General features: G+C 39.2%; 1 protein-coding gene across 1 annotated transcript in view; it reads left to right on the top strand.

The window, feature by feature from the left end:
* Window positions 1–20,981, top strand: part of LRIG3 (leucine rich repeats and immunoglobulin like domains 3) — a 31,723-nt gene extending 10,742 nt beyond the window's left edge. The window contains exons 2-19 of the mRNA XM_018561588.1: window positions 2,027–2,098; window positions 2,236–2,310; window positions 6,211–6,345; window positions 7,110–7,253; window positions 7,459–7,602; window positions 8,317–8,460; window positions 8,758–8,901; window positions 10,493–10,573; window positions 10,749–10,820; window positions 11,801–11,872; window positions 13,562–13,725; window positions 14,226–14,546; window positions 14,649–14,930; window positions 15,631–16,083; window positions 17,682–17,837; window positions 18,932–19,075; window positions 19,165–19,416; window positions 20,573–20,981. Of these exons, the coding sequence (XP_018417090.1) occupies window positions 2,027–2,098; window positions 2,236–2,310; window positions 6,211–6,345; window positions 7,110–7,253; window positions 7,459–7,602; window positions 8,317–8,460; window positions 8,758–8,901; window positions 10,493–10,573; window positions 10,749–10,820; window positions 11,801–11,872; window positions 13,562–13,725; window positions 14,226–14,546; window positions 14,649–14,930; window positions 15,631–16,083; window positions 17,682–17,837; window positions 18,932–19,075; window positions 19,165–19,416; window positions 20,573–20,802 (3,085 nt within the window). The 3' untranslated portion in view covers window positions 20,803–20,981. The remainder of the gene's footprint in view (window positions 1–2,026; window positions 2,099–2,235; window positions 2,311–6,210; window positions 6,346–7,109; window positions 7,254–7,458; window positions 7,603–8,316; window positions 8,461–8,757; window positions 8,902–10,492; window positions 10,574–10,748; window positions 10,821–11,800; window positions 11,873–13,561; window positions 13,726–14,225; window positions 14,547–14,648; window positions 14,931–15,630; window positions 16,084–17,681; window positions 17,838–18,931; window positions 19,076–19,164; window positions 19,417–20,572) is intronic.
* The last annotated feature ends 546 nt before the right edge of the window (window positions 20,982–21,527 follow it).

A 21,527-nucleotide genomic window follows, 5' to 3' on the forward strand; every position in this document is an offset into this window, starting at 1 on the left:
CCGTACAACCCCCCCCCCCCCCCCTCTATAAAGCTACTAATTCACTTCCATGTCCTCTCTTGCCTTGACTATTAAACCTCTGTTCTTGTTGCCCCCTTCAGTCTTCCATTAATGCTGATGCTAGACTTGCCCACTTTGCCAACCATTTAGTGGCAGCCGCCCCATTCTCTCTCAATCCCTTTACTGGTTCGATATGTCCAACTAACAACAACAACATACAAAGCCTTCCACAATTCTACCCCAGGCTACATCTCTAGCCTCCTATCAAAATAGCACTGAAACCACACCGCTCCTCCCAAGAGCTCCTGCTCTCTAGTTCCCTCCTCACGTTCTCCTTTGTGCACCTTCAAGACTTCTCCAGAGCTTCTCCCCCATCCTCTGGAACGCCCTATACCGTATCTGTCTGTCTGGCTATCTCCTACTCTTTCTGTCTTTGAGCGATCACTGAAAACACATCTTCAGTGAAGATATCCTGCCTCCTTCCAAAAACTGTACTTCTACTTTCTCCATCAGCTCATCCCTAACAGTTGCTACCTTTTTGTACCACTAGTCCCTCTCTTTCAGATTGTAAGCTCTCATGAACATGGTCCTCTTAATCATCTTGTATTGAATTTTAATGTAACTAATACTGTCTCCCATTAATTTTGTAAAGGGCTGCACAAACCAATATAAATTCTGTGTAATAATGTTGATATTATGCATAAGGCCCCATTCACGCACGAATTGGCCTGCACGTACAGCTGCGTGCGGGGCCGTACAAAGTAGCTGTCGGGAAGGACGGGTTTCGTGTGATTAGTACGCAGCCCCCGTCCTTCTCTATGGGGCTACGCGGCCGAAAACTCACCTCAATTGCAGGTCCGTAGGGGTGCGGGTTTTCGGGCCGGGACGCAGACAGGATCCATTACGGCGGCGTATGAATACGCTCACCCGCACCCCTACGGACCTGCAATTGAGGTGAGTTTTCGGCCGCGTAGCCCCATAGAGAAGGACGGGGGCTGCGTACTAATCACACGCAGCCCCTGTCCTTCCCGGCAGCTACTTGGTACGGCCCCGCACGGAGCTGTACGTGCAGGCCAATTTGTGTGTGAATGGGGCCTTAAAGATTTCTATTTTCTTTTAAGACCTGTGCATTCTCAATATCTTTCCAAAAGGTCTTGGCTCTTGTAGTAGTGAATATTTTCTACTCCTGTTGCTGAAATCTTGTTTACAGGTTGTGAACTTATTCAGCATATACAAAAGAGTGCTTATTGTAAGTTATTTTGACATGTTTATGGTATACTATATTGTAGGGCAGTAGTAAAAAGATAATGTAGTGGCACCAATGTAATTGGTGAGGCTGTAAGTTTTTCAGCCAAAAATATTGTCTGTCTGTTTATTGGGTAAATGAAAACTTTTCAGTAGCTGTAGGGTTCCCTAATAACCCACTTTCCATTTTGAAATATTCTGGACATAATTGGGACAGTTTGAAGTACTGACCTTTTCAGGGCAGTGTGTAATAGGAATCATTACTTAAAGGTACACGGTCTCCATTCTTGAACAATAAATCTCCAGTTGTTTTGTTGTGTTTGCTAATAATAAACACACATTGTTATACTTGAGCGCTCTTGGCCACACACAGTGCTGTTGGCCTCGTGGTACTTTAGGTAGATCAACATGGAGTGTGGTGGTGCACAGTCTTATTTTGTGTTCAGGCATTAAGAATACACTTTTTAGAATTTGCTAGACTGCAAAATCTCATCCAGTTTCCACTACTAATTTCTGTGGCTATTGCTTGGGACTTGTGTACATGTCCAGGGAAGGACAAGAATTACTGATATTAAAGATGACATGCAAGTTATAATGCTTCAAACAAAACAGCCATTTGAGCCGTATATTACTTTTTTGCCTTAAAGTGCTTGGGAACATGACCTATATGGATTTTATATGTTCTTTAGGTGCTCCCATTTCCATTGTTCCAAAGTTGCAGTGGTAGTACTGAAACAAGTTGTTATTTTGTACTGATGCATTTGTTTTTTTGCATTTTTAGGGATTTAAGCCACAACAAACTTTCTTCAATCAAATCTACTTCGATGATTCATCTTTATAACCTTCGTGAATTGTAAGTTCGCCAGTCATTTTGAGCTCTTAAGCTGTTGATTATGGATAGGCTCTAAGAACATCATAATATATTGCATATGCATTGTAAATGTGAGTGATTTGTTTTCTTAATATTTCTAAATTAACTGTCTTTAACAGGAGACTGAATAGAAATGACCTGAAGACTATACCCAATTTAGGATTGTTATCTGCAAATATAACACTTCTGTCTTTGTAAGTATGATTATTTTGTAAATACACGGGCTACCAAATTTATGGGAGGCATTAATGAAATGTGGTCGTGGCAGTAGATGTCAAAATGGTTGGTTTAGAAGTACTAGTATGCTCACGTATGTAGATCTTAATTTGTGGCATTTGAGGATTTGTGTGTTTAGTTAGGAGTTGGGTGTTTTCATTGATTGATGTTGCAGAAAATGTTACTGATTCATTAGAGGGCTTATATTGCTGCAATTTACTTGAGTATTGCGGGCTCCTAAGATGACCTGGCCTAATGGCAAAGTAGATGACCTATAGCATTTAGACATTCATAACTGTATGTGCGTCTCACATTGCTAACCAGAGTTTAACTGGGTCTGCTGACCCAGTCTGTTTCCTGTTTGCAAATTTAAACATGTGTAGAGCTGCAGCTAACGATTATTTTCAAAATCGATTAGTTAGCCGATTATTAAGTTCGATTAATCGGTTAATCGGATAAACAATAAAATACATTTTTAAAAATGGCTCCAGTGATGGACTACTAGTTTGTATTGAGATTGCACTTCATCACAGGAGCAAGCTTGGAGCGGTAGAAGTAGAAAAGAAAAGAAAAAAAAAAATAGTGGTGTGCAATATAGTGAAAAGGAAAGTGTAAAATTATACAGCAATGAATGCAGAATGGCACCGACTATAGAGGACTACACATCCCAGCAATAGTACATTATAGCTGGCGGTATTCTGCATTGCGCTGTATAATGTACTGTTGCTGGGTTTTGTAGTCCTCTATAGCTAGTGGTATTCGGCATTGCACCACTGTATAATTTACTATTGCTGGGATTTGTTGTACTCCTCTATAGCTTGTGGTATTCCGCATTGCACTGTATAATGTATTATTGCTGGGATTTGTAGTCCTCTATACAGCTCAGTGCAGAATATCACCAGCTATATAGGAGTACAACAAATCCCAGCAATACATTATACATACAGTGTATAATGTATTGCTGGGATTTGTATTCCTCTATAGCTGATGGTACATTGCTCTATATAATACAGAGCACAATGTACCATCAGCTATAGAGGAATACAAATCCCAGCAATATTATAGAGCACCATGTGCGGGAAAGTGCAGGCTTACCTGAGCAGTCTTCCAGCAACTTGCTTCTGAGATCGGACCTATCAGCGGCTGTCATCCGTCCACACCTGCTCCTCCTTATTACATCTCCCCGCGGGCGGGCGGTGAGTGTGAGGAGGGGAGGAGGTGCGGTGTGAAGAGCGTGGATGCTGGCGGGCGGGTCTGGCAGTGGCGAGCGTGAGGTGTGGAGGAGGTGCGGCGCGCAGCGTGTGTGGAGCCGTGAACAGGGCCAACTGATCAGAAGCCGATTAATCGATTATTGAAAAAGTTGACAACTTTTTCAATAATCGATTATAATCGATTATGTCGATTTAGTTGTTGCAGCCCTAAACATGTGTGGTGTTTTTTGTAGGCTTTTTGGTTTCTTTTTTAAAGTTTAAAGTGTCACTAAATTCAGAAGTTAAATCTAAAAAATGCATTCCAGTATCCCATTAGCAAAAATGTATCTCATTTGTTTATCACTCGGCTAGAGATCCTCAAATCAATCAGGAGTGAGCATGAAGCGATGGCTGCTTTACAACACACACAGGGATACACAAATAAGGTCCAGTAGGGATGCACCGATACTAGTATCGATATCGGTGCCGATTCCGAGTATTTGGGTAAGTACTCGTACTCGCCCAAATGCCCCGATGCCTAGCACGAGTACTTCCAGGTATCAGGAAGCCGGGCAGCGCGTCATTACACGCTGCCCGGTTTCGCGATTGACTGGGAAGCGGCTCTATGCTCTCTCATCACTTGTGACGAGAGCATGGAGCCGACCTCCCGGCCAATCAGGAAGCCGGGCAGCGTCTAATGACGCGCTGCCTGGCTTACTGATTGGTCGGGAAGCTGGCCTTGAGAGGTAAGGTTACCTTACCTTTTAGTTTGTGCAGCCTGTCACCCCCGGGGGCCTCTCCAGCAAGAATGCGGCCTTCGTCCGGTACCCAGCCGGAGCCGTCCAATCAAGAAACCGGGCGCCGTCTAATGACGCGACGCCCTGCTTTCTGATTGGCCCGGGAAGCTGGCTTCATGCTCCCTCGTCATCTCATGACGAGAGCATGGAGCCGGCCTCCCGGGCCAATCAGAAAGCAGGGCGTCGCGTCATTACACGGCGCCCGGCTTCCTGATTGGCCAGACGGCTCCGACTGGGTACCGGACGAAGGCCGCGTTCTCGCTGGAGAGGCCCCGGGGGTGACAGGCTGCACATACTAAGGTAAGAGGGGACTTTCTTGTTAATCGGGAAGCCGGGTGGTGACTCTTTACACGCTTCCCGGCTAATCAGGAAGCCAGGTGGCGAGTCATTACACGCCACCTGGCTTCCTGAATGGGACTTCCGTTACTCGTAATTGGTATCGGCGAGTACCGGAAAAAAGTTATCGGTACTCGTACTCGGTACCAAAATACCAGTATCTGTGCATCCCTAAGGTCCAGTATTGTTAATAATTAAGGTACTTTGAATGCTTTTTTAAAATGTAACTCCTTAGGGTTAGTGTCACTTTATTCATGGCAAATTCAATTCTGTCTCCCTGAGGTCCGACAAAAACACAATTTTATGTCTACTTGTGTGATTTCATGAAACAAATGTATCAAAAGTTCAATCACTTTAACAATTTGGAATGTATGTGCCCAGCTGATAGGTGAAGTTAATCTGTTTGCTTGTTTTTGCAAATGAAACCTAGTTGAAATTGTCTGAAAATCATGTGTATAGTGAGTGTTTTAAGTAACCAATTTACTAAATAAAAAAAATCAGTTGTGTTATCCAATGCTTGGAATCGTGTCTATTCGTGTCTCCTATACCATTTATTAAGCAGGTGGGCATTTTTGGGGGGCTCTGGCCAAGATCTGTAAGCTCACCACCAACTTCCAAGCTCCTCCTGTCTAGTGAGTCCTTCACTAACATTTCTGTTAGTATGTTATCTAGGTGCGGTCTGGAACCATGTTTGGGTAACCCATAAAAAGTGTCATTTTCTTTCTACTCTATGCAAGCAAGTTATTTGGACCTGGTTTAAATCATGAATGTCTTTGAATGACGATTGTCCCTTCTGCTTTACATCCTTCTAGAGTAAAATACAAAAATGCCTCCAGCAATATAATGTGAATTTGAAAATCTTACTGAAGAGAATGCTCCTTTTTTTTTTTTTTTTTACTGGTTAAACTTGAGGCTAGAATTATGACAACATGGGGCATGTTAAATCATTCTGATGTTTTGTGATACAGAATCCATTATGCCTACAGCCATAAGAAATATCAGTGTTTAAAAAAAAAAAATCTAGTGTACAAAGGCGTCCCTGTGCAGCAGGCTGGATTATAAGTGAACACTTTCAGGCTGCAATTGAGAGGGTGTGCAGTTCAGGAAATTGCTGGCCCCTGCTGTAACAAGCAATGCTGCAAGGGAAAGTTTATCACTCCCAGTAATTTATGGCTTTAACACCTTGTCTGCAATTACCTTGATAATAAACCAGTATTGTGTTTTTGCTGCTTTTCCACATTATTTTTCAAGAAGCTACAGCTGTATCATTTATTACGCTGTGTGTATGTTACAATTGGTCTTGTATATGGACGTAATATATTGGCATGTATGGATGTGAAACATTGACACGTTGATGGGCTCACTTCTTGCCCTAGAAAAAAAAAAACTCTAAACATTCAAATACTTTTTCTTCCAGTTTTCCCTGTACCATTTACATTTTTTTTTTCTTAGCACTTTTCTGTATTGAAGATTGTATATCAGTAGATTTCTGACCTGCTTGGTGTACATCAGTTACTGTATGATTACATTGTATTCTTTTTTTTTTTTTCTCCAGAACAAACAATAAGATTAATATCATTTTACCAGAGCATCTAGAACCTTACCAGTCGCTGGAAACCTTAGATTTAAGTAACAATCTTATTACTGAACTTAAAGCACCATCGTTTCCTGTGCTGAGACTTAAATACCTGTAAGTACCTGTCTTGTTTAAACTTTTGTTTTTTAACATAGCAATGTTTTATATGTAAAATGTATATACTTGTAGTGTAACATACATTTAAAAAGTTCTATTGTTCAGGGATACATTCATTCATACCTCATGAAGCAAGAGCTGCATATAACATTCATTTGTATTTCAAGCTTAAAAGGTGTTTTAGGTGTAAAAACTAGGAAGTAGCTTTGGTTGTGCCTGATGTTTCTACCGATGGGTTAAGAAAAATGGTGTGCTATGCTCTTGGCAGCTATAGTCCAACTCTTCCAGGCCAAGTCTGGAAAAATGACAGCTTAAATTTGATTGGATGACCTAACTATTGCCCTCTTTGCTTTTAGCCTGCAGGCTAGTATCTATTTGGGGGCATTTAATGAGGGTTTACAAAGTTTCACTCAATTCATGTCTCCCTACAGTAGCGAAGTGTGACGTGGTGCAAAAAAATGCAGCATGTCTATATTTTTGCACACCTCGCTGCACGTCAGTTGTTTTCTACATGCCCTAGCAGTGACCTGCGCTATTCTTGTGCAGAAAAATGCAGGTCACCGCTATAGTGTGAACGAGCCCCAACTCCAGTGTTCAGTTAACATCTCTATAGGTCAGTAATTTAGTTTTGGAAATTGCCTGTAGCAACAAATCCCATGTTGACTTTTAACTATACAATACTTGCTGACTACGCAGTGATGTTTTCCTAGATCTGCAAATAAGTTGCTGCTTTTTTTTCAAGCTTTGCCTTTTTTCTGTAGATACATCAATAAAAACCTTATAACCTCTATGGAACCGGGTGCATTTGACAACCTATCTGCTACTTTGCAAGTATTGAAACTCAACAAGAACCGAATTGGCTATATTCCACCAAAGATGTTTAAGCTGTCTAACTTACAACACCTGTAAGTATTAAAAACTATATTGCTTTGATCGGGTACAAAGATATAATTTTGTCTTTTATGATGAGTTTGATTCAAACATATTTTTAGTGAAATTGTTATTAGGCGCCTTTTAGCTTTCTGACCTTCAGGCGTTTTGCCTATTTCATTTGTGTGCTCACACCTGAGCTGCATTAGTCATCTCCTTTTTTTTTTTACCTTGTTGCAGTGAGCTGAAACGTAACCGAATGAGACAAGTTGATGGTCTCACTTTCCAGGGTCTCGATGCCCTAAAATCTCTAAACATGCAAAGAAATGGAATGACACGACTTATGGATGGAGCATTCTGGGGACTGAGTAATATGGAACTTTTGTAAGTCTTCGTTTTTTATTTTATGCTGTTGAATGTTGACCATTTAAATAATAATTCTGTTATAACTTTATATAATTCTACTGTTTGGCCCAAAAAAAGGTCACCACCTGCATTTAGCTAAGCAAATGGCTATAGGGGTTGCTTCAGTTGGTCAAGTCTAGGTTTAGCAACGCTATGTGCCCAAAAAAATGAAGTCCGCTGCCTACCTGAATATGTTCCTTGCTTGCTTGTCATGCTGCTTTTATTACCTTTAGTACTTTATTAAAATACTATCCTGGGACAAGTATGCAGATCAGGGGTTTTAACTTCCCCCCCCCAACCCACCCTGCTGCATTCATGACTGAAAGTGTGCCTTTAAGAGGCAGCCGGGCAGCTAGCTTTTTCATAAGGACAGAGATACTGAAAGCCTGGTTTGCTTTAGTACAGGTTTCCTTTATTCTGTGACTTGGCATTCAAAGTAACTTGCAGGAATGACTTAAGTTCTAAATGATCTGATATAACTGGGGTGTATTCGATCCAAATTTTCATGGTGATGTCTATATGATTATCCACTGTTTTATGGAAGGAGTCCCATGAGAATAAAATTTTGTTATAACAATAGCTCTGTAGTAAATAACCTGAAAAGGATATATCTGTTATAAGTATATTTCTGTCAACGGACTGTTCATCTAACATCCTACAATGTTTCTCTTTTTTTTTGTTATTATTTTTTAGGCTGCTGGATCACAATAATCTCACAGAGATTAGCAGAGGCTGGTTGTATGGCTTGCTTATGTTACAGCACCTCCATCTTGGCCAGAACGCCATCAGCCAGATCAGCCCCGATGCCTGGGAGTTTTGCCAAAAACTCAGTGAGCTGTACGTTGCTTTTATTTAGTTCCAGTTTTAGTACATATTTCATGCCAGAACATGACTTTCTTACCACACTTGTTTGTAGACTTTTTTTTTTTTTCCATAGCAGAATTACTAAGGCCATTTTGTACTTCACTTAGACTTATTTGTTGTGCAGTCTCTCTCCTTATAGTGCATGCTGCTTTAATTAAACCTGAAAATATCTCCTATACGCTGGGCACCACAGTGATAGCAGGACAAGCTGCAGAGTTTTACACTTGGGGTTTATGCACTAACCGGTTGCTTTTTTATTGCATTTTACAGAGATTTAACCTTCAATGATCTAACAAGATTAGAAGAGTCAAGTTTTATGGGATTAAACCTGCTTGGTAGACTATTTATAGGAAACAACCAAATTAGTAATATCGCGGATGGTGCATTTCATGGATTATCCAATCTGAACACACTGTAAGTGTCATTTTTTCCCTCTTGTTTTGCTCTGCTCGATACAAGGGATGTTTATTGAAAAGTGTGCTCTTTGCAAAGAATGCTTATTGAAAAGCAGAATGAATGTGTCTGTGGATTAAGTATGTTATTCCTTTGGGTCCTAGGGGAGATTTGTACTGTGGTGATCATTTTAAGACGTTCATGGTGACATCTGATTGAGGTGCGAACTGGATCAGACTTGGAATGAATGCATGTGATCCAGCTTTGAATCTCAGTCATTGTGAGAAAAAAAAAATCCCCTTCTGCAAAGAAAAGATTGAGCAAAGCCTTTTGTTGTAAAAACTGAACTAAGCCTTTTGTTCATGTCTATATACATCATCTATTCAAAATTATGATGTGCGCTTTTGCATTTGCACATTTTCCCCTTGCACCCCAGTGTTCTTGATAATTAAACTTCAACACTCTGGGAAAATGTGATGCTGTAAGGTAGGGCTAAAAGTTAATCCAAGTGACATTTAAATTTTTATTAATTTTCTTTAAATTGCTATTGCTTGTATATAGAAATGATTGTTCTTGAGGATAGCAGTGGCTGTCTTCTCCCATGGTAGCCAAGACAAATCAAACCACTTCTGTTTTGGTATGTTGGATATTTCAATCTCCACCAGCATAGGTAGACATATGACCAAGTGTTATATAATTCCCAGAGCAAATAAATTATAGACCCAAATGATTGGTTTTCTTATTACACCTGGTAGTTATGTTGTGACGCACACATTGGTGTGGGTCTGTGCCTTCTAAGTAGGGTTAGGGGTTATCAGTTTAGCTATTGCTATAATGTTTGCACTCTATTGGATTAAAATAGGACCACATTTCAAAAGCACCATGGTAATGGTGTGTGACTTTTACATATTATGAGCTCCTGTTTTATTAAAACTTTGGAAACTTTCATTTTAATCTCCCATTTCTGGGCTAGCTAGATATGTTGGCAGGCATTATGTACATTTTATTTTTCTTCTATCCGAACTTGTATTATAAAATGCAATCAAAAGGGTGCAGTTTACACATTGTGTTGGTGTTTTAATGCAATAAGATCAGTTGTTTTAGTGTAAGTGAGTGTAACATGTGAGGCAAGTAAATGTTTTGCTATGTTAGGAACTCTTCTTCATTGCCAAAGCTTGCCATGGTTAAGTCCTTGCATCTCTTAAGACAATTTAAGATAGGAGCCAGTTCCAGTAATTCTTCCACTGGTCTCGTTTTTGTGCTTCCAGTTTTCTAAGGCCACAAAAAAGAGGAGGGGAAATGTAAAATGTTAGAAAATCATCCATTGTTTTTCTGCTGCAATGTTGCTCTTGAGGGGTGGAGAAGGGAATTACTCATGGTTATCAATGGCTATGAATTGCAGGTCACGTGAGTGCAGAAAGTCTGCTCTCCCCAGGATCCTAGAGTTAGCATTGCCTCAGGGTATCCAACCTCACCGTTTGTAAACATTGCATCAATTCATGTAGGCAAAGAATGTATGGTCCTAGAAAACCCATAAAAACTCATCATTTATATATGTTTAAATATTGTATGGGTTTATCTGCCTTTTAACAATACTGAGTATTTTTTACAGAGATCTAAAGAATAATGAAATTTCTTGGACCATTGAAGATATGAACGGAGCATTTTCTGGGCTAGAAAAACTTAAAAGGCTGTAAGTGAAAAGTTAAAGATCTATTATTGGCTAATTATGCTCTAAGGTGTGTGTGTGTGTGTGTGTGTGTGTGTGTGTGTGTTTTTTTTTTTTCATTATGGCTTTTGAGATTCTATTTATTTCACCTAAATGCTGCAAAACTTAAGATATTTTATTTTGCTCTTTTGCTTTTAAGGATGCTCCAAGGTAATCGGATAGGATCAATAACAAAAAAGGCATTTTCATGGTTGGATGCACTTGAATATCTGTAAGTAATTGGTTTCTATAAATGAACAACTTTTATTAAAGAGTGAGAAATGTGTTCTTAAAGCTGTACTCCCTGGCTCGACAAAACTCCATTGTATTGTTTCTTGCTTTTATCTCCGTGTGCAAGTTTATTAATGAGTTTACTACATAGGAGAAAATAGTATTGAAAACTGGCCTTGCTTTCTCTTCCTGCTTTTTAACTCTACCTTTCAAATAAAATAGGTGCCTCCAAAGTTAGAACTACATGTCCCAGAATACCGTTTGGTACATTTATGGGTACAGCTACTGCAGTCTGACAACTTTCTAATAAACAATATATATAACTTGTACTTTTTTTCCCCTATTTGAAATGCTGTTCTGAACAGCGACATTAGACCATGATGTCAGTCATAGAGATGAGCCTTTATTATCTATAAGAAGTGACCCAGTCTGGCTGGTGGTGGCGGAAGACTGCTTTGTGTTATAGTAGTCCTGGTGCTTTGGGGCAGTTGTAGAAAATAGAATCTCTGCTAGTTTGGAGATGCACTAGACTGTTTTAGTCTAACACTGCCCAGGGCGGTCATATACTGTATCTCCACATTTACCTATCAAAACCGATTGAGAGAGGTCTACACATCTTTACTTGTATTAGCTAGGATTCAGCGTGATCATCTCCTTTTGCAGCTTGGTTTCCACACATTATCATAATGGAAAGTTAACTGCATTTTCTATGTAGAATAGAGATTGATTTGTGCGCAACAAACACATTTGTTTCCGAATTGCAACTAGCACGGGTTATATGATGTGATTTGCTTGAATAGTCTAGCTGTCGCAAATTTCTGAATTTGCCACATGCTTTACAAATGTTGCCTGGCAGTCTTAACTTTTCCTGTTACTTCTATGTAGTCAATTAGAAAGGTGCACCTGGTAATACAATATTTGACATGATTTGTTGTTTTTAATTATTGTTAATGCTAATTATTTTATTTCCTTTTCATATAGGGATCTGAGTAATAATGCAATTGTGTCAATGCAGAATAATGCGTTCTCTCAAATGAAGAATCTACAGCAATTGTAAGTTAACTTTTTATTTTTCACTATGATGATGAAAACTTTGCAATATGCAGCATTTGTACAGAATCAAAGAATTCTTGTGTCAAAGAATTAGGGCTTGCGTGTTCAATCTGCGGGATAGCATGCGGATGTTTGCTTTAATTATCTAGCCTGTACCAGAAAAAAGACAACAGTTAACTCTACCATGACCTTCATGTATCCTTTCCACTAGCTTGTATGCATCACTTCCTCCTTTAATTACTTTTCCAGGTAATCTATAAAAAAAGGAGAGCTGCCTTTTGCTTACTCTTATTAGAGGTGCATGCAATGGGGTTGTCATTCTTCTCCTTGTTTTCACTACTGAGGCATTGTCCTGGAATAAGTATGTGCATATTGCCTGATATACACGTTCTAGTTCCAGGTAAATGAAGGAAAGATGAAAGGACAGCCTGGAGCCTGTACTTTCATAAAGTCCACAATGGCTCCCATAGTTGTCATGGCAGGTTACCTTTATTGCACGATGTGTGAAATGGGAGGAAGCTTTTCCAAAAGTTTCTAGTGCATCTGTTTTATATTTTTTATGAATATAAATCACTCACACATTCAGCATAAAGACTCATTTGTATCTACACACTCATTCACACTCACACACACACTCAAATCAGATGAGCAGTCTGGGAATTTTATGTTATCTACACAAATCAAAGCCAGTCTACTTTATATTATGTGTTTCATTTAGTCAAAGTATGAATGATGAAAACATGGCTGCTGCAGTCTTATTTTAAAGATATATGTTCCACATCTGCCATTCTATTACTGGCTTTGCTAGTTAGTAGTCACTGACTTATAAGTATACACATACTGAGTCTGAATTCCTTTCCTGCATAGCCCAGCAGCTCCAGTATCCGCTATTATATAACTATCTTCACAAGTTCCCTTTTAAAGTAAACGTGGGGATGTCATTGCCGACCTACCTCTCAACAAGCTAGTTACTTGGTGGCTATGCTGACTCTAGTACTTTGAGTGACGGCCCTAAAAAGTATGCATGTCTGAGTTAACAGGACACTGTCATAGGAGATTGTTGGCGAACTGTTAATGAACTGTTTTAGAGAATGCTAGTTCCCTTGTTGTCATTCTGATCCTTTGACTTCAATGTGACAGGAGTCTCTAACCCAAAACAATTATAGCGAGATGTTTGGTCAGTTTATTTTTTTTTTTACACTGATTTACTGCATGCTTGTTTTGCAACTGACTGAAACATACTGCAGTCAGTCAGACCTCTTTCATTTTTGGGAAGAGGCCTGCAGTGGCAGCCCCTCTACATCTCATGACAGAGTAAACATTCCTTATCTGCATACTTCATGTTAGCATGTTTAGAAAGAGAAGTAGCAATGCAGTCTCTGTGTTCTCTTAGGAAAGGGTTCCTATAAGCTGAGCACCTGAAGGAAACCCACACACATACAAATGTCTTCCATATTGTATCCCTAAAGGAATTCAGTCCAGCAACCCATCAATACAAGGCTACAGTATAGTAATATAAAGCAAGAATCGTGTATTTACGAGAAAAGAGTCTGCGTTGTCTCTGTAATATATTCATTAAACTTGCTCTTTGAATAAAAAAACAAAGACTTTTTAAAGAATCTTTTTTTTTTTGCCAGCTGTGTTAATGGTTATATGAAGAATTGTCATTCATTTTTTTTTTTCTTGCAGACATCTAAATACTTCAAGTCTTTTATGTGACTGTCAGTTAAAGTGGTTGCCTCAGTGGTTAGCAGAAAATAAACTACAAAAATTTGTAAAAGCGTTTTGTGCACATCCCCAAAGTCTCAAGGAAAAAAGCATCTTTGCCGTTAGTGCAGATGGATTTGTGTGTGGTAAGTTAGGATATTTTAAATTCTGTTCCTTGCTTTATGTACAACGTATGTTCCTTTTTGTTGTTGTTAGTGTTGTGTGTTTGTTTTTTTCATGGTTCTCTAAGAGGTTGATTATTGCGTATGTGAACACTATTTATACTGTCATTTAAAATGTTTCTATTAATAATAAAATTATGTTTCTTTTATATATTTATGTGGTTTACACTATATGCTCACTGGATAGAGTACCAGTAAGTCCCAAATGAAGGTTGTTCTACATCTTATTTAGCTAAAATGGAATGTGGGTATTAAACTGTAGCTTGAAACTCTGTAAACCCCTTTTAGTGTTCTAGTGCTTAGGATATAAAAATGATATCCTCTATAGCTCTTTTTAGCTCCATATTGCAATTTTAACTTGAAGTAAATGTATTCTACTAATGCATACACATATCCAGTACTGCTGAACTGTAGTGATTTTTATCTTGTTTCTTTTTTTTTTTCTCCCCCCCCAATACCTGCAGATGACTTTCCAACACCACAGATCACTGTCCAGCCTGAAACGCAATCTGCGATAAGAGGCTCCAATGTGAGTTTTATATGTTCGGCAGCCAGTAGCAGTGACTCCCCAATGACTTTATCATGGAAAAAAGACAATGAGCTGCTGCATGATGCTGAGATGGAAAATTATGCTCACCTGCGGGCGCAAGGTGGGGAAGTAATGGAGTACACGTCTATCCTGAGACTGCTCAACGTGGAGTTTCTCAGTGAAGGAAAATATCAGTGTGTCATTTCTAATCACTTTGGAACCTCCTACTCTGTCAAAGCCAAACTAACTGTGAACAGTAAGCATCTATTTTATTCTTGTAAAATAAATAGATGCTTGGAAATAGTAGTTCTAGTGTTTGTGATATCTGACTAAAAATCTCTTTTGGGTTATTTTTTAGTGCTTCCTACCTTTATGAAGATGCCTATTGACCTCACCATTCGAGCTGGATCAACAGCTCGGCTGGAATGTGCTGCAGTTGGACACCCGACACCTCAGATAGCTTGGCAGAAAAATGGTGGCACAGACTTTCCTGCTGCTCGTGAAAGGCGGATGCATGTCATGCCAGAAGATGATGTGTTCTTTATTGTGAATGCAAAAGTCGGGGACACCGGAGTGTATAGCTGTACAGCCCAGAACAGTGCAGGGAGCATTTCAGCCAATGCTACACTTACTGTACTAGGTAAGTGTCTTTAAACACACTCGCATGATTAGTATCTGCTTAAATAGTGTATGTATAGGGATCGAAACATGAGAGCTGATGGAACTGACAATTAAAATAGTTTTTAGTAAATAAGATTTAGCGCTTTTTGTTTTTTTTTTAAAGCAGGACTCCGGCCACAAATAGGATAAAAATGAATTGTACATTAAAAGTTAGAAAAAAGTGCTTTTGTTGCAACATTCACTTTCATTTTAGAGTTCTCCCCTCTAACACTTTTCCACCCCAAGATGCCCTTAGTCTGATGGCACACATCATTCCACCCACTTTCTCTGTGCCCATACTGTCCTGGATTTGCCAGCCTGTGACTGGACAGTGAAAGGAAAAGCTGCACAGTAATGAGCTCATATCTCGGTCACTTTGCCTCCTTCTACTGTCGGCATGCTTTTTGTCAGCACAGGAATTGATTTGTCTCCTTGTGTTGCTTCTTCCTCACAAACCATCCCTGCTGTACAGGGACTGCAAGAGGCCGATACCAGTTTAAATTTCGTACTTGCGATTTAAGAAAAAAATATTTTATGATGTATTATTGCTGCTTTAGTTTGTCTGTTTTAACTGCTTATTGTTCAGCGTGGATAATAGTTCAAAACGCCGTTAATATTTGTCTGCTTATTACATTCAAGTGCCATGTATTCTAATGTGTTTATCCTTTTATCAACAACAGAAACACCATCATTTTTGCGTCCGCTGGTAGATCGTACTGTATCGAAGGGAGAAACGACAGTTTTGCAGTGCATTGCAGGCGGAAACCCCACTCCAAAAGTAAACTGGACAAAGGACGATAGCCCGTTGGTTGTAACAGAACGACATTTCTTTGCTGCTGGAAACCAACTTCTGATTTTAGTGGACACAGACTTTGCAGATGCTGGAAAATACACTTGTGAAATGTCCAATATCCTTGGAACAGAAAGAGGCAACATTCATCTTTCAGTCATTCCCAATCCAACTTGTGATTCCCCTGCTAATGCCACCCCGTCATTGGAGGATGATGGATGGGCCACAGTTGGTGTTGTGATAATAGCAGTGGTTTGCTGTGTGGTGGGAACCTCCCTTGTCTGGGTGGTCATCATATACCACACAAGGAGAAGGAATGAGGATTGCAGTGTCACTAACACAGGTGGGTACAACAGCAGAGCAAGAAGGGAAGGAAGAACCATTACTTTTCAATTTTGGTTAATCAGATTGGCATGTAATCGTGCCAAACAAATTTGGAAAACATATGTTACAATATAAGCTTCATCTGGCAGGCCACCAGTATGGTTTCTAAAGAGCTTGTCTGTGCTCATGACAGTCTGACTTTGGACCACAAAGCAGAAATACAGAAGCACACACATTTCTTAAGATAGTTTTAACTCCAATAACAAATGTTAAAGTGAAACAAACTAAACAGCATTGTAATGTTACAGCAGGTATGACACTTGACTTTACTTTAGATCTGATGACATCTTGACTCAAGCGAGAGCAAAATGTTTCCTTTCTTAAAGTAACCCCCATGTCTTTTGGAGCCTAACGTTTACAGCAGACACTATATGATGTCTGTGCTTGTCATAATTTATGCAAATGGAGCTCCAATGCTGCCTGCTGCTGAGAGCTCTGAAAGCTTCTGTAATTTAGCATTCTCTCCATCATCCCATTATGCAGTGTAGACCCTGCAGGCTTAAAGACACTTTTGTGTTGGACTGGGGGTTTTGATGCAAGGGTATACTTGGGTGTAGTCTTAGAGGAATCTTGATTTAAAAACCTGTACCCTAGAACATCCTCCCAACTTCACTATAAGAAAGATAGTATTAATGAGTTACATTAAACTAGGAGCGAATACATTTATATGGAATTCAGGAGCCAGTCTGCCCACTCCAGGAGCCAGCATGATTTGTTTTAGTTCTAGCTCTATTGACAACCACTAGAGAGAACATCAAACGTTAGGCGTCTACTGCTATTTTTAGGGACCATTGGCTACCGGGCTCCTGGGATTTGTCCAGCCCCCGCATATAAGATTTATAATATTTTACTTGAAGCTGGCAGTAAAACATTTATTCATATCTTTTGAATGTATACATTTTAGCTGAAACCTGTACTGAGAGAAATAGATGTAGGCTGCTAGTGCTGACCTCTTTGTGAAAGTGCTAGATTCCTGGCTGAACCATCAACCTGTTACAGGTCCTCTGCAAATGAAGTCTGAGTGATCTGAGTAATTATCTTGGGTCAGTGACTCAAAGTAGTGAAATGGGTAAATCTATTTGACAGCCAGGTAACTAGGTGACTACCCTCATACACTTCTCAGTACAGTTATCTGTTGATTAATGTTCATATATAGGATTGTTTGAATAACTAAGCTATATAGATAACATAATTATTGCAGCTTTATAAATGGAAAACAAAATGTGCTTAGAATGCTGTTTATTGTCCTCATGTCTGTCGGGCATCTACAGATGAGATTAGAACAAAAAGTGTCAAAATCTGTTTGCGGTAACTATTTTCAATGTCCTATCTGAACTGCATCATGGGAGCAAATAGTATTATATGTCTTTGTCCTGTGTAAGCTTGGCTGCTATTCAGTATGATGCAAGCTGGTAACATTGATTAGTTGCTTTCAAATATGGAGTTTGTATTTAGTTTGGGATTTTTTATGAATGTAACTGTAATGGGCCAATTTTAAGCTTTAGTAGTCCATATACATTTTTTTTTTTTTAACTACTCACATTTTTTATTTTACAGATGAAACCAACCTACCTGTAGACACACCCAGCTATTTGTCCTCACAGGGGACACTAGCAGAGAGACAGGAAGGATACATACCTTCTGAAAACGGAAGTCATCACTTTATTTCTTCCTCTATGAGTGGATATTTCTTGCAGCAAAGGGATGCCAATGGTAGGATATTTGTCAAAGTTCTTATACTGTGTCTCTATTTTACTAATTTTGTGCACCGGCACACCTGGAATACTCTGTGATACTCGACTGCTCCTCGTAGTCAATGCATTGTCAATTCTCATGGTCACTATAGTAAGTTTAGGCACTACACTATATTAGAGCAGGGATTCTGGACTGGGTCTTAATTGGATCACTTTTAGCCCTCATTCACACGGGAAACAGCCGGCCCGTACAGATCCATGCTGCGTGCATGGCCGTATCGGGCCGCTCCCAGGAAGAACATGTGCTGCGTGTGATTACACGCAGCAGCCTGTTCTTCTCTATGGGAGTACGCGGCCGCACCCCGCCCTACGCTCACCTAACCTGCACGTTTGTGCGGGTGTCCCTGCTCGGATGCAGATAGGATCCATCCTCTCAGCGTACGAGTAAGGACACCCTCACCCGTACGGACGTGCAGTTCCTATACAGTTGTGCACGGATCTGTACGGACCGGCAGTTTCTCGTGTGAATGAGGGCTTGCAGTCAATTTCCTGTGACCATATGTCACTATGCCCACACGTTTTCCAACATCAGCCATTAAATAAGTGCTAGAGCACTTATATTTGAACTGTTTCTATTATGCTTTCATACTAGAGGTGCATTTACCTCCACGCAGAATATCTGCACAGAGGATCATCTTCTTTCTCCATATTATCGGAATGTAAGGATAGCCACTGATAGAAGTCACTATTAAACTGACATCCTTGTGCATGGCCAATTTTGCTGCAAATCTTGATGCCCATGATTGTTGACCTCTTCAAATAGACAGCAGATAGGAACGAAAATAATAATTGTGTTTGTCTTGCTTGTTGCCTTTGCCACTTAATAGTCTGGATCATGATTATGAAAGTGTGCAAAGAAAGAACTGTCTGTATTGCCATGTAGCAGTCAGCCAGCTTTAAGAATTCAGATCTAACTGCCAGGCAGCACAGACAGCCCTTATATCATACACTTTATTAAATTGAGCACTCATGATCAGTGCTAATCATACCTTCTTACATAGAGAAATGTGGGCTTATATTAACTCCTCTCCTTTTCTCTCATTTTAAATTAAGGTGTTTGCCACTTGGATAATGGCAGCGAGTCAGATATAGAGGTTGCGGCTGATCCACTGTTGTTTCACTACATGGGGCCCCAGAGTTCATTATACCTAAAAGGGAATGTCTACAACAAGGATGCATGTGAGGCATACCACTCAGGTTAGTTGGCTACATCAAGTAGTGTTGTGTTTTACACACAGCTGGGCTTAATTTAATAACTGCCTTTTTTTTTTTATTTTCTCTATAAGGATACAATCCAGAACAGAAACTGGCTAACTTAAATGCTTATGAAACGGATTACTTAACCCAAAAGGACTTTGGGTTATATACACAACGGGATGATGATTTTATCAGAAGTACAGATATTCATGGAGCATATCCTTTGGTTCACTCATTTCCTGGCTCTGTCTGCAACCAGTCTGAAGAAAGCAGAGTGAGGATAGAGTCTGAGACGGATCTTTATGTGCAGAAAGACAGCCCTGAAAAGAATTCCTATATGGGTGAGTGATGGTGTCTGTTAATGTTTTTGTTATGTTTGTTAGATGTAAGAGATTTTATTTGGGATGGATGCCAGTTGGTTTGCCCACAGGCTACCTTACAGAGCCTTTTTTATGACTACAATTTTTTTTTTTTTTGTTCCAAGCAACTCTAAACTTGATAGGTGTACAATATGATTTTTGAAAGGTGTATTCTTTTTATTGCATATAGATAATTAAGTAGACGATAGCCCTAATACACTTTATACATTAACAATAGCGGTAAATTATATTTGCAATATAGATCTGCTGGTTTCTGACAAATTGTGCTCGCTCTTTTTTTTTTTACATTTTAATTGCTATATCCAGTAATGTATAAAATAAGTATGTGAGGTATATTCAGTTTTCAGGCTTTTAAAGCAGGAGTTGCATGCATACAATTTGTGTGTGTTTATGCAGAGTTAGCCATGTTGGCACACCACTCTCCCAGTTCCTGAAATGGCAACAGCATGTCTTCTTCTTTTTTTTTTTTTTTTTCCCCCCCAGTTACAAATCTATTCAGCGTTATCCACTACTTGCATATGGCTTCAATCTGTGTTTGACTTCTACATCCTGTGTTCTCATATTTCCTTTTTCCAAATTGTTCTAACACTTTGTAGTTCGGACCAATTTTCCTTTTCAGTTTTTTTTTTTTAAACCATATGACTTTGTCTCAGTGAAACATATGCAATTTTATTCTCGGTAAGAATTTGTACTTGGTCCTACTGGGCTGTTTTATGTACTGTCTTCCAAATTTTATTTGAAAATTCTTATCACTGTCAGAAATTGTCACTCTCTTGCTTATGTTGCATACTTGTATTGCTTAGGCAAGTGAACCCTGGAAATCTGAAATAGGTCAGAATTCTGACACGTCAGAGCAGTTGTTCAGAATTCTGAGACAGTATCTTAGAATTGTGACTACTTTTTTAAAGGTAGCATTTTGTTGCAATGAGTTAAATGATTAGCAGAAAAATATTATAAATGTATATAATTATGATGAAAAAAGAGCAACTGCTAGTCTTAGTATGGAAGCCAATATAGAAGACTTCTGCTCATGGCATCTAGCCATCCATAGTGTTTCTTACATTTTGCTAAGATCAGTGCATTAATAGTAATCGGTTTCCATTTTCCTTATTTACAGGCACGTTTGGAAAGTCTATATGGAAGCCTCCTCAAGATTCCTTTCAACACACAGTGGACTATGTCATCTCCCTCGGTAGTTCTCACTCTTCATTGGATATACCATTAGCCAGTGATAAAGAGTCAACAAAGACAGTTGTACCTGACGAAACCGAAAATGTATTCCATAAACCAAACCTTCTGGAAAATCACAGGACTTCTTTATTTTACAGCTATGACATGGACACATAGCACAGTTGCAGTATTTACATTCTTTAAGCCAAAGACAATAACATGCTACCTCAGCTACTTTATCCAAAGGAGAAAAAATATACTTTTTGCTTGAATGCCAAGGCTCTAGAGTTAAATTTCAGAAGATTTCTGAAAATAAATACTTGCATAAAAACGCATTTTTTATAAAAATGGAAAACCTAATTTAAAAAGTGTACATATTGATATAAATATTGTATTTTTATAATGAGATTTTTTTTATGGAAAAAGCTATTGCTAATGAATAATAAGTATTGTACATTTGCACAATATGTTGAATAAAATATGACAATATGTTTCTTAAGTAAATTTCATGAAAGTGATCCTGTTCTTCTAAATATACAAGATAAAGGTAAAGAGACACATTTAGTTACAGTGCCCCAAAAGTTTGTGATGTTGTATAAATCAGTAATAACGTTCAAAGCAATGATGAACAGTTCCCATTCCACATTCAGAATTGTGTTATCAGCTATTTAAAGTGCAAGTGAAAGTCTAAGTGTATTTACCATGATTAATGCATCTAACAGGTTTCAGGGCTATAACTGCCTCCCAGTGCACTGCAAAGCATGTGTAGACAGTTTTTTGCCTAGCGTCAGGAGTAAGGAGCTAAAAAAAATTATCTGGAAATTTTTTCGTTTTCCTCCTTTTGCGCGACCGACAAGCGCATGCAGTCCTGCCACGGTGGGTCGGCTGCGACGATGGTTCTT

The sequence above is a fragment of the Nanorana parkeri genome, unplaced genomic scaffold (genome assembly GCF_000935625.1).
Source record: "Nanorana parkeri isolate BGI_ZX_2015 unplaced genomic scaffold, ASM93562v1 scaffold532, whole genome shotgun sequence".
Lineage (NCBI taxonomy): Eukaryota > Metazoa > Chordata > Amphibia > Anura > Dicroglossidae > Nanorana > Nanorana parkeri.